The sequence below is a fragment of the Emys orbicularis genome, chromosome 2, assembly GCF_028017835.1.
Source record: "Emys orbicularis isolate rEmyOrb1 chromosome 2, rEmyOrb1.hap1, whole genome shotgun sequence".
Taxonomy (NCBI): Eukaryota; Metazoa; Chordata; order Testudines; family Emydidae; genus Emys; species Emys orbicularis.
In genome coordinates this window covers 238,371,966-238,384,060 of record NC_088684.1, presented here as the reverse complement: position 1 = coordinate 238,384,060, position 12,095 = coordinate 238,371,966, and the positions used below count along the sequence as shown (strand labels likewise).

The window sequence follows — 12,095 nt, the reverse complement described above, 5'->3', positions numbered from 1 at the left end:
GCCAGCAACCTTAGGAGATAGCCTGTCTCTCCTGCCATTTACTGCTTCCAGCCTGCCTGCCCTGCAGCCAGCTCACACCAGATCCGGGATTTCAGAACCCATGGGTTCCAAGCTTTAACGACTGTCAGCACTGTCAGAAGGGAGTGGGTGGTTAGTCCATTTCCAGTGATCCCTAGGCAGGACCTGCTTGCCTGAATCAGCCTCCTGACCACTCAGCCAGAAATGGAACCTGAGGGGGTATCCTGTATTAGGTCATGGCTACACTTGCAAATGTAGAGCGCTTTGAGTTAAACCAGCCTTCAGAGAGCACAGTAGGGAAAAGTATCACCAAATAGCTTGATCCTTTAGCATACCAGGAGGGGGAGGCAGGCACCTACCAGCAGCACAGTGAAATGAGCCCAGGGTGACCGAAACTTTGGAACTGTCCAAAAGCTGTGAGGTATCCCTCTCCTGTTTGCACTGCATTCAGGTACTAAGCCAGCACTGAAAGGGGAGTTACATCTCTACTTTGTTAAATAAACTTTTGCTCGTTTTCACTATAAACGTATCTAAGTGTCGTGTGTTAAACAAAGAGGTGATCTGATCTGGAACTGGTAAGCTGGGGTGTTTTGTTCCTTTCCAAAGAGCAAATCTGTAAATACTGTGAGTTTGCAGTGGAGCAGGGGCTTCACACTCCAGGGAGATGCTCGGAGAGCTCAGGGGTTGGAATGTGCCTATCGCTAACCTGTAAAGAGACAGCAGAGCCTGCCTAGGCCTAGAGGGGAGGGTTTGTGTTGCCTGTGGCCACTAGAGTTGGGGAGCTGACCCCCATCAGGCACAGACAAGTCTATCTCATGCTAAGGGCAGGTGGCCACAGCCCTGTGTACCCCCAGGAAGCAGGCCACATTGTTGTCCTAATTTTTAAAAAAGAACATAGTTCTTTAGAAAAGTAATCTACCCTGATGTAAAAGTAGTATGTAATGATAAATATTTTTTCTTCTCTAGGAAAAGTTGTTGAAAGGAAACAAATAATTAATAAAGAAACATAAACATATCTTAATGTGAACTCTTTGAATGGCTATTGTCTCTGAAAGGTTGTGCTGTTTCCTTGTGTATGCAGATTTTACCCAAAGTGATTTACTTCTGCAAGTCTAAGAACCATACAACAGAATAACGCAATGAAGGATGATTTCATAAATTACACAGAAAAGGAACCACTTGATCCTAGTAAGTTTTTCGGTTAGTTGTTTCTTCTTTTGAATGTTAGGCTAGTTGTTGGAAGGATGTACTCCATTGCCACGAAACCAAGCCACATTTTGAATCTTGTCTGGTAGCCATGAGGGATTTCTATGGAAAAACTGATCAGCCCTCCCGTCGTCCTCCACAAATCATGCTACTCTGGCTATTAAGCTTTCTTCTGTGGTGTCTTTACCCAGCGTGTACGGACCCTTCTTGGGGATCTATGTGGAGGAAACAGCATTCAGAAAATATTCGTAGTTAGCACTGAATACATGTATTCTCTTGTAACTTAATCACAGCACTGGCTGGGCGTAGCTCTGTGTGGCCTTTCTACCAACTTAAGTGACCCTGGTGTGGCACTCTAGCTTAACAATAACTAAGGCTCCCATCCTGCGAGCATTTATGCACACGAGTAGTCCCATTGAATTTCAGTGTGGCCTCTCATATGCCTAAAGTTATTTACATGCATCAGCAATGGGGCCTAAGCGTGCAAATACTCCACTATGTGAGTCAGGAGCCAGTTAACTGCCTTTGATTTGTTATATAATCAAAACAAACATAATAGTGTCCTGTAAGACTCTACAAAGGTGTTCTAAAAGCACAGTCGGGTTGAGGCCTGTAGGTACTACTGAAATACCGACAAATAATAAGATGCCTGTTCCACTCTAAGGCCCCAATCCTGCAAAGACAAAGGCCTGGTCTACACCTAAAAGTTAGGTCCACCTAGCTACATTTCTCAAAGGTGTGAAAAATTCATGCCCTTGTGAGACATAGATAAGCCGACCTAAGCCCCAGTGTAGACACCATTAGGTTGACAGAAGAACTCTTCCATCAACCTAGCAGGTTGATTCACTAATCCCTTCCATCATTGTAGTAAGTGTATATGCTGCAGAGAGCATAGCTGCAGCTGTGCCACTGTAGCACTTCTAGTGTAGACATACACTTAGGCATACCCTCAGTTTTTGCAAGACTGAGGCCCAAGTTCGTCTTTAATGACTTCCCTTAAAATTAGTTTGTTTGTTCTCAGCTTGGATGTGATTTTTGGGGAGGAAAAAATTGAAAGTGATTGAGCTGTTTCAAGAGCATGAGAAAAATGTAGTTTTCCTGTTTTAAAAAATCAACTGTTTTGGTGCTCAGATAATTCAGAAAGGGATTTAATGTGCTTCATAAGAAGCTGACTTAAAAGACCTTCCTATTTGTGAAAGCAAAACCTACTTTCCCCTCCTCAGAATCTGCAAGGAATGGCTATGGCAATCCTACTTTCCAACATGATGAAAAACCTGAGCAAAATGACCAGTTACAGAACAAGAAAAAGTAGGGGTTCCTTGATCTTAATACTCTGTTAAATTTCTTGCCCTGCCTTTCAAGAAAGGGCCTGGATTAATTTTGCATTAATCTCTTTAGAAAGAAAAATGAGAAGTCAAAGGAAAAGATGGTTGGCATTTTGAAATTGGTTAGTGCATAGTTTATTGGTTTGATTTATATTTCTCATTGTTCCTTTTCTTTGCCTGTTGTACGTTATGGTGACAGACTAATGTGCAACCACAATACTGCATTTCGAAAGAGAAGAAAGAGGTCTGTGCAAAACTTAGTACTGGGCACAGCCATTTTTGTGTGTTGATCTCAGGCTTCCCGCTTTAAAAATATGGCCTGTTGTGCAAAGTTCCCCCCACAGCTAACGGCCAGTGCTTGACGATGTTTCAGCACTAGCACCATGACGGAGTGAAATTCACCCATGTTAAGGACTGAAGTGAAGCATGTGCGGTAGGTAGGGCCTTGCCCTGGCTCTCTCAACTGGAGATAATTTTACCATTCGTGCATAATGTCTCATGAATTATCCAGGGAAACAAGTGCTGTGTTTTTCTTAAATGTGATAACTGCTACATACCCGTTTCTATTGGTAGGCAGCAGCCAAATGTTTGTCAACTACCTTTTCTTGTTTACATTTTAAATGCACTGAGTAAATGTGTGATGTAGTAGAATGCACACAGAGAGGCAGTGAGTTGCACAGGTGATGTTATCACTTTGTGAAAAATAGAAGATAGATTCTTTTTTCTGCAGATTAGGGGATTCATCCTGCCATTCTGCCAACATGTCCTAACTCCCTCAATAAAAACTGGCCTAAAACTGTGTGTAAGCTTTTTCAAAGTGCATCCGAAATGTTGTGTTTGCCTTCACATTCTCTAATTCATTGCTTCATAATGTGTTTTGGGATACCCAAATCATGAATGGTGCTATGTAAAAACAAATCCTATTCTATGTGTCTTAGGAGGATATTGTCACAATTATGTGAATTTTTCAACCTTCAATTAATACCTTTTTCTTTATATTCGTGTAGTTTGGGTATGCCGATTGGCTGGATATCATTTTGATGATAATAGGTTTGATTGCAGCTGTTGCAAATGGAACAGGGCTGCCACTTTTAATCATTGTCTTTGGAGAGATGACAAACAGATTTGTGACGACTGGCCAAGCAGTAAATATGTCTTCAGGTAAACAAAGTTTGTTCAACTTCTGAAAATATTTGTTAGAGTCTCTTATTTACTGGATTGGCAGAGGTTCAGGATGGAGTGCTGCTGTGGTGTTAAAAGCCATGAAGAGCATAGTGAATTAAATAATATAATATATGGAGATATACCTATCTCATAGAACTGGAAGGGACCCTGAAAGGTTATCGAGTCCAGCCCTTGCCTTCGTTTGCAGGACCAAGTACTGATTTTGCCCCAGATCCCTAATTGGTCACCTCAAGGATTGAATTTACCACCCTGGGTTTAGCAGGCCAATGCTCAAACCACTGAGTTATCCCTCCCCCAAATTCTGAGCAGTCCTTCCTTTTTACCCTGCTGTATAGTACAGTAGCAATATAGACACTTGATAAATTACAGAGCAGTACATTTGGTAACTGTAAAACAATTTACTACTTTCTATAGCGTATAGTTAATCCATGGAATGCACTGTCCCAGGAGGTCACCAAATCAAGTTATGTGATTGGATTTTTAAAACAACAAAATAGGACCATTAATACTACTTTGCCTTTATAAGAGCTAAGCTTCTGATAAGGGCAATCATAACTTTCCCTAAAATATATGTGCTGACACCTGGAAGGGGTCTCCCATTTCTCCCTGGTCTGAACAGTTTTGCACCTTTGGTTAGGTGCATTATTAGTGAAATTTACCTTTTTGCAGACAGCCAGCAAAAGGCTGAGCCACCACTTGGACCCGACTTGGGCCCAGTTTTGAGGCTTGGGTGGAACCTAAGTGGTGCATAAAAGTCAGACTTGTGGTGTCTGTATGGATGAATTTTGCCTTGTGTGAGGTAGAAGGGGGAGTTATCAACTTCTGAAAAATCAGATATTGGCCACTGTTGGAATCAGACGGTCAGATCAGATGAAGCTATGATCTGACCAGTGCCCTTTGACGTAGTGAGCTAAATCCGTGACATCACTCTACAGTAACCCTCTGAGCTGACTCAGAAGTTTGCCCTGTTTGATCCTCCACTGGAAGGATGATGGCCACCATGAAAGTTATAAAGCTACAGAGCTGTTACAGGGAGTGTCGTGTCCTACAAAACACCCATAAGATTATGGCCTAAAACCGCCATGATTTGTTTTATGCCTGTTCTAATAAAACTGAATATTTTTCTTTCTTACAATTAATCTTTCAGTTGTGATGAATAGTAGCTCTACTTGTCCAGCAATTCCAGGTTTGGATATAGAAGCTGAAATGACCAGGTAAGAACCTCTGCAATTATTTTCATAAGAATAGCACAGTGTAGTTTCTATATTTTTTTTGTCCATTAGACTGTAAGCCAAATTTGGCCCTCAATTACATCCCATTGGCTTCAGCAGGGTTGAACGTGACCTGATGTGTCCAACTTATCTTGCAAGATGCAATTGACCTTATGGACTTTTACTGTTTTACCACAGGTTTGCCTACTACTATGCGGGTATTGGCTTTGCTGTAGTGATATTGAGCACGATCCAAGTCGGGACATTTTTGACCTCAGCTGCAAGACAGACAGCAAGAATCCGACAAAAGTTTTTTTTTGCAATACTTCACCAGGAGATGGCTTGGTTTGATACCAGCCAGATTGGAACGTTGAACACCCGACTGACGGAGTGAGAAGGCTCTATTTATCTATGCACCAGGAACATGAACCAAAGAGAAGTCTGATGTTTACCTTGATAGAATTAGCTACAGGGAATGTCCAGGAAACCTTTTTAACTAAGACTCAACATATTACTGCTGTCTGAGGGAGGAATTCGTTATCATTTTGCACTTCATTTTCAGAGTTTCAGTGACATTCCGTTGCGAGGGTCTATGCTGTGAAATGCAATATCTTACTCCTCTGACATTGGCTTTGTAGTGTCTATGAGCTATTTTGCAAACTACTGTAGATGAACAGCTCTGCTGTCTCCAGCTAGTTTACAAACACTGAAAACCCTGACATTGTATGAAATGAAACTGCACTCATAGTTATGGGCACTGTGTTATCATTTTGAACCTGATCCAAAACCAATTAAAATCATTAGGAATCTTTGGATCAGGTTCCTTGTGCAGGGATTCAGAGGAAGGTATGATCAGGGTATGAAGAGTTTCTCCAGATTTTATTTTTGCAGGGAGGGATATGCCCAGTTTTTGGAAGATGTGAATCCTGAAGGGAATGAGAGAGGCTTGAATTTCACCAATCCTAGCTCCCACATATGTAACTAGCAAGAGAAAATTAGTGTGACACACAATGGTTTTCCAAATAATAATTTACTAACACTGTGCTTATCACTGTATAGGATGCAAAATGGAGATATTCCTGGCCTCAAAGATCTTAAAATCTAATAACAAAATTGAAGAAGATAGAATACATAGGGGAACTTGGAGGAAAAAGTACTGTAAAGGTTTTGGGGGTGAATTTTTGTTTTTGTATGGATTATTCCTTTTGGATATTGCATAAATGAATTGGGTCATGTGTGAATGAGCAGGTGTAGCAATGGCAGAAGTCTATCTAGAGGTTACATCACAGAAAATGAGTTGTGATCTGCTAGTTCCTAGCCCCACAAAGAGCTGTTCAATACCCATGTCCAAAATTCCTACTGCCCAATGATTTGAACAATTAAACTTCTGACAAGCTTTTCTCCAGCAAAACAGAAAAATTTGTGAGGAGGAGGCATTCATCAAAGTTAACAAATCTGTTTTTTTAATTAACAGTGACATTAACACCATCCAGGAAGGCATCGGAGACAAGTTCTGTATATTTGTACAATTCTTTGCCACGTTTCTGACAGGGATTGTTATAGGATTCGTCTACGGGTGGAAACTGACTTTGGTGATTTTGTCAGTTATCCCTCTCCTTGCTGCAGCAGCAGCAGTTGGATCAATCGTAAGTGCTGGGGGAAAACAAATAAGAATTCTACTTCTAAAAACAGATTGAGAGGGAGTGAACCCCAAAGCAACATGACCCCAAAATTTGGAGAGCATGGAGAGCAGCCCTTCTCCTACTCCACTGGTCTATGGGTGGAAACTGACTTTGGTGATTTTGTCAGTTATCCCTCTCCTTGCTGCAGCAGCAGCAGTTGGATCAATTGTAAGTGCTGGGGGAAAACAAATAAGAATTCTACTTCTAAAAACAGATTGAGAGGGAGTGAACCCCAAAGCAACATGACCCCAAAATTTGGAGAGCATGGAGAGCAGCCCTTCTCCTACTCCACTGGCTCCTGCCCCAAAATTTGCAGAGCTCTGTCTACACTGAGCATCAGCAGGCAGGCATTGGCATGCCATGGAGGCCTGGACTGCTTCCAGTCACCACCACTCACCACATGGGAAGAGGATGATCAGCATTCATCAACTGTGCCCACATTAGTAGATGTTGCTTGTAATGCACAGAAACATTGATAAAGTGTTTCCATTTATAGGTTGTATTTTGTTTTCTTTCCCCCACCCAACCACTGAAAATGGTGGAGGAAGAAACAGGATTGTGACCTATAATTAAGATAGCTAAATTATTTACATGGCCTCCATTACTATAGTTTCTGAGTGCCCCACAATCTTCATTGTATTTAGCCTCACAACACCATGCAAGATAGGGGATTCCCATGTTACACATGAAGAAGTGAAACACGGAAAGAAATTACTTACCCGAAGTTGCCCAGGAAAACTGTTGGAGTGGGGACTTGAACCCAGGTCTCCTAAATTCTAGGCTCTTCCCTAAGTGCTTGATCATCCTTTGTATCTGTACATAATTTACACCACTTAAATAGATTGCAATAAAATACTTTCCCCTCCCCCCACCCTCTGAATTTTCCAGTTCCTGGCATCGTTCACTACAAAAGAGCTGACTGCTTATGCTAGAGCAGGAGCTGTGGCGGAAGAAATTTTGACTGCTATCAGAACAGTTGTTCCTTTCAATGGACAGATGAAGGCATTAGCAAAGTGAGTTTTTTTAACCAATATTGATTGTACATAATATTTGGGAAAGTGATGTGGTTATTTTAAAAAAATCAAAGATGATCCATCAGTTTATTCCCCAGACAGCTGAGAAGTTCAGATGAAGATAAATATGAGCATATGGAAGGAGATGTTTTCTGTCACCCATGAATATTTGCAATCACTCAATTGACCTACATTATGGAGGGGCATTGTAAGGCCCAATTTCCCTCTGACTCTAACCTGAAGTTGAATTTGGAAGCTGAAGCTATAGAAAATGCAATCTTCTCTAAGGCTCCAGTCCAACAAAGCACTTCTGCAAATACTTTAAGCACATGCACACTCCCACTGAAATCATTGATTAAAGTGTTTACAGTTAACCTCATGCTTTACTGGATCATGACCTTAGATAAAATTGCCTATCACTTTCCTATGTCATCGACTTCAAGGGGGCTACCCACATGCTTAAAGTTAAGTGTGTGCTTAGTGCTTTGCAAATATTCCTCTTCTTGATCTAATCTGAACAGCACCAATGATATATAGTGTATGTGGAAGAAATTAATTACACATCATTTTAGTATCCCTTCACTACTGCGCAAACTGTGCCATTCATTTTGGGGCTTCCCACTTTTGGTCAGGGCATTTTTGTACATATGTGTTGAGAGGTTCCTACAAAGCTTCTGAGCATGCCATTGAACAATAAAATGATATGTACGTCCTCCTGAAATGTTCTGAGAACATGGCTGGGCTGAGCGGTTCTTTCTGTAATGCCCTTGAGAAGCTAAAGGGGATTAGATAGCTAATGAGTGAACAGAAGCTGTTATGGATTGATGGAAAACCATAAGCTTGTAAAGGAATGGCAAGGAAAAAGAGTAATTTTTTTCATTAACTAACTGTTAATCTTTGTCCTTGTCTCACAGGGGTTAACTAGCATAATATGGTGCTTAATTTGTATTTGATTGCTTGCTATTGGCATATATCTTGGTAACTTAGCTTATGAGAATAGTTCCTGGCTTCCAACAGTGTTCAGCAAGAGCGAACTACTGCCAGGTTGTGGAGTCAAAGGGGATTCTGGCTTCTGTTTACTTGTTTGGTTTTATCTAAAGCAGTTTTTTCTTCAACAATTGAGTGAGCACTAATTCTTCCCTTTGAGAGCTGATATTCATAGAATCCTAGAAATGTAGGGCTGGAAGGGATCTTGAGAGATCATCAGTTCCAGCCCCCTGCACTGAGGCAGGGTCAAGTATACCTAGGCCATCTCTGATAGGTGTTTGTCTAACCAGTTCTTAAAAACCTCCAATAATGGGAATTCCACAACCTTCCTTGGTAACACATTCCAGTACTTAACTATCCTAATATTTAGACAGTTTTTCCTAATATCTAACCTAAACCTCCCTTGCTGCAGATTACCCTGATTATTTCTTGTCCTGTCTTCTGTGGATATGGAGAACAACCGATCACCATCCTCTTTGTAACACTCCTTAGCATATTTGAAGACTGTTAGCCAGGTCCCCGCTTAGTCTTCAATTTTCAAGACCAACATGCCCAGTTCTTTTAACCTTTCCTCAGGTTTTCTAAACTTTTTATCATTTTTGTTGCTCTCTTCTAGACTTTCTCTAGTTTGTTCACACCTTTCCTAAACCGATACACTACTCTGGCAGAGGCCTCACCAGAGACAAGTGGAGTGGAACAGTTGCCTCCCATGTCTTAAATGGCACTCCCCTGAGTGCACTCCAGAATATTATCTTTTTTTCACAAATACATCACGTTGTTGGTTCATATTCAATTTGTGATATACTTGAATTCCCAGATCTGCAGTACTACTACCTAGCCAGTTATTCTCCATTTTGTATTTGTGCATTTGATTTTTCCTTCCCAATTGTAGTACTTTGCACTTGTCTTTATTGAATTTCATGTTGTTGATTTCGGGCCAATTTTTCCAATATTACATACGAATGGCCACATTGGGTCAGACCAATGGTCCATCTAGTCCAGAATCCTGTCTTCTGACAGTGTCCAGTGCCAGATACTTCAGAGTAAATGAACAGAACAGGACAATTTTTGAGTGATCCATCCCGTCATCCAGTCCCAGTTTCTGGCACTCAGACGTTTAGGGACATCCACAGCATAGGGTTCCACCCCTGACCATCTTGGCTAATAGCCATTGATGGACCTAGCCTCCATGAGATTATCTAATTCTTTTTTGAACCCAGTTATACTTTTGGCCTGGCAAAGAGTTGTTCACTGCATTATGTGAAGAAGTACTTCATTTTGTAAGTTTTAAACCTACTACCTATTAATTTAATTGGGTGACCCCTGGTTATTATGTTACATGAAGGGGTAAATAACAGTTTCCTATTAACTTTCTCTTCATTCATTTTCTAGACCTCTATCATATCCTCTCTTAGTCATCTCTTTTCTAAGATGAACAGTCCAGTCTTTTTAATCTCTCCTCAGCTGGAAGTTATTCCAAACCCCTAATAATTTTTGTTGCCCTTCTCCGTACCTTTTCTAATTCTAATACATCTGATTTGAGATGGGGCAACCAGAACTGAACACATTATATGAGGTGTGGGCATACCATGGATTTACACAGTGGCATGATGATATTTTCTGTCTTATTAGCTATCCCTTTCTTAATCGTTCCTAACATTCGGTTAGCTTTTTTGACAGCTGCTGCACATTGAGCAAATGTTTTCGGAGAATTGTCCATGTTGTCTACAAGATCTTTCTTAAGTGGTAGCAGTTAAATTAGACCCCGTCGTTTTTTATGTATAGTTGGGATTGTTTTCCAATGTGCATTACTTTGCATTTATCAACATGGAATTTCATCTGCCATTTTGTTGCCCAGTCACCCGGTTTTGTGAGATGCCTTTGTAGCTCTTTGCAGTCAGCTCTGGACTTAACTATGTTGAATAATTTTGTATCTGCAATTTTTGCCACCTCATTGTTCACCCTCTTTTTCATATAATTTATGAATATGTGAGCAGCACAGGTCTCTGTACAGATCCTTGGGGGAACCTGCTATTTATCTCTCCCTGCTGTGAGAACCGACCATTTATTCCTACCCTTTGTTTCCCATCACTCTTATCCCATGTCTTTGCTTAAAAGCCTTTGGTGTGGGACCTTGTCAAAGGTTTTCTGAAAGGCCAAGTGCACTATATCAACTGGATCACCCTTGTCCCCATGCTTGCTGAAACTCTCAAAGAATTTTAATAGATCGGTGAGGCACAATTTCCATTTACAAAAGCCGTGTTGACTGTTCCCCAACATATCATGTTTATCTGTGTGCCTGATAATTCACTCAGAGCAGCCACGGGCCAGATCCTCTGTTGATGAAAATCAATGAAGCTGGGTTGATTCACACGATCTAAGAATCTAGATAATTTATTTTTATGGCAGAAAACCCTAGAAGCATGAAAGGAAGCTCGGGAACTGAATGTCATCTGGGTAAATACCAAATTTAACATTTTATCATCTGTTTTCAGATATGATGTTAACCTAGAGAATGCTAGGAAAGTTGGAGTCAAAAAATCCATTACCACCTACACATCTTTGGGTTTCACAGAGTTTATTTTCTTTGGAGCCTTTGCTCTTGCATTTTGGTATGGAACCAAACTCACAGTGGAGGAGAAAGAGAATTATGACCTCGGATGTGTGTTAATTGTAAGTACAGCACAGTATAGTCTGATTAGCTGAGGCAAACTTTTTAAAAATGGTCTATAAATTAGAGAAAATGCTTTGTTGTTTAAGTACCGCGTAAAAAGATCTATAATTTCTACTCAGGCACAAAGTACCCATCAGACTAAATGTTAAAATATGTTTAATATAAATCAACAGAGATGTTGAATCTACATATTTAAGACCTCAAAGTTCCTAAACAAATATCTCATTTGGTCACTGTCATGCTGTCTGGAGTGGTTCACGACCAGGAATGCCTATCTCAGGGCAGGCTGTCAGAAAACAGGGCAGACACCCCAAACTGGTGGTGTGTTCTATAATTAGATTTTACCAAGCCAGTAACAAATGTGAATTCCGGGATCACTATACCAGTCTTACCATGGAGTCACAGACAGACTCTCTAGTCTATCTTGCCACCCAGACAAACTTGACTTCATGATAAAGGGTCATTTACACCAAAAATCACACCACATTCAGGTTGCTTCCAGTCCCAGAGTCTAATCACTTACCCCAGATCAATTAGTATCCTAGATTTTATACCAAAGACAACGCTGGTAGACAATTTTATAGTAAACTAACTAAAGGTTTATTAGCTAAGAAAAGGTAATAAGAGTTATTGAGAGATTAAAGAAGATAAAATATATGTACAGATGAGTCAGTCTATAATTCCAAATGGTAGCAGAGATGTAGTGATCTGCCGGTTTCCCCAAAGTCTCTCAGGGCGACCCAGAATAACTCATGGAATCTCTATCTCCATGTTCATTTATTCTGCCCTGTTAG

The 12,095-nt window shown here is 40.7% G+C and overlaps 1 protein-coding gene across 1 annotated transcript in view; it reads left to right on the top strand.

Moving 5' to 3' along the window:
* The window catches only part of LOC135873820 (ATP-dependent translocase ABCB1-like), a 78,540-nt gene that overhangs the window by 23,126 nt on the left and 43,319 nt on the right, over positions 1-12,095 (top strand). Inside the window, exons 3-8 of the mRNA XM_065398434.1 lie at positions 3,557-3,710; positions 4,921-4,948; positions 5,144-5,335; positions 6,420-6,591; positions 7,516-7,640; positions 11,123-11,300. Of these exons, the coding sequence (XP_065254506.1) occupies positions 3,557-3,710; positions 4,921-4,948; positions 5,144-5,335; positions 6,420-6,591; positions 7,516-7,640; positions 11,123-11,300 (849 nt within the window). The remainder of the gene's footprint in view (positions 1-3,556; positions 3,711-4,920; positions 4,949-5,143; positions 5,336-6,419; positions 6,592-7,515; positions 7,641-11,122; positions 11,301-12,095) is intronic.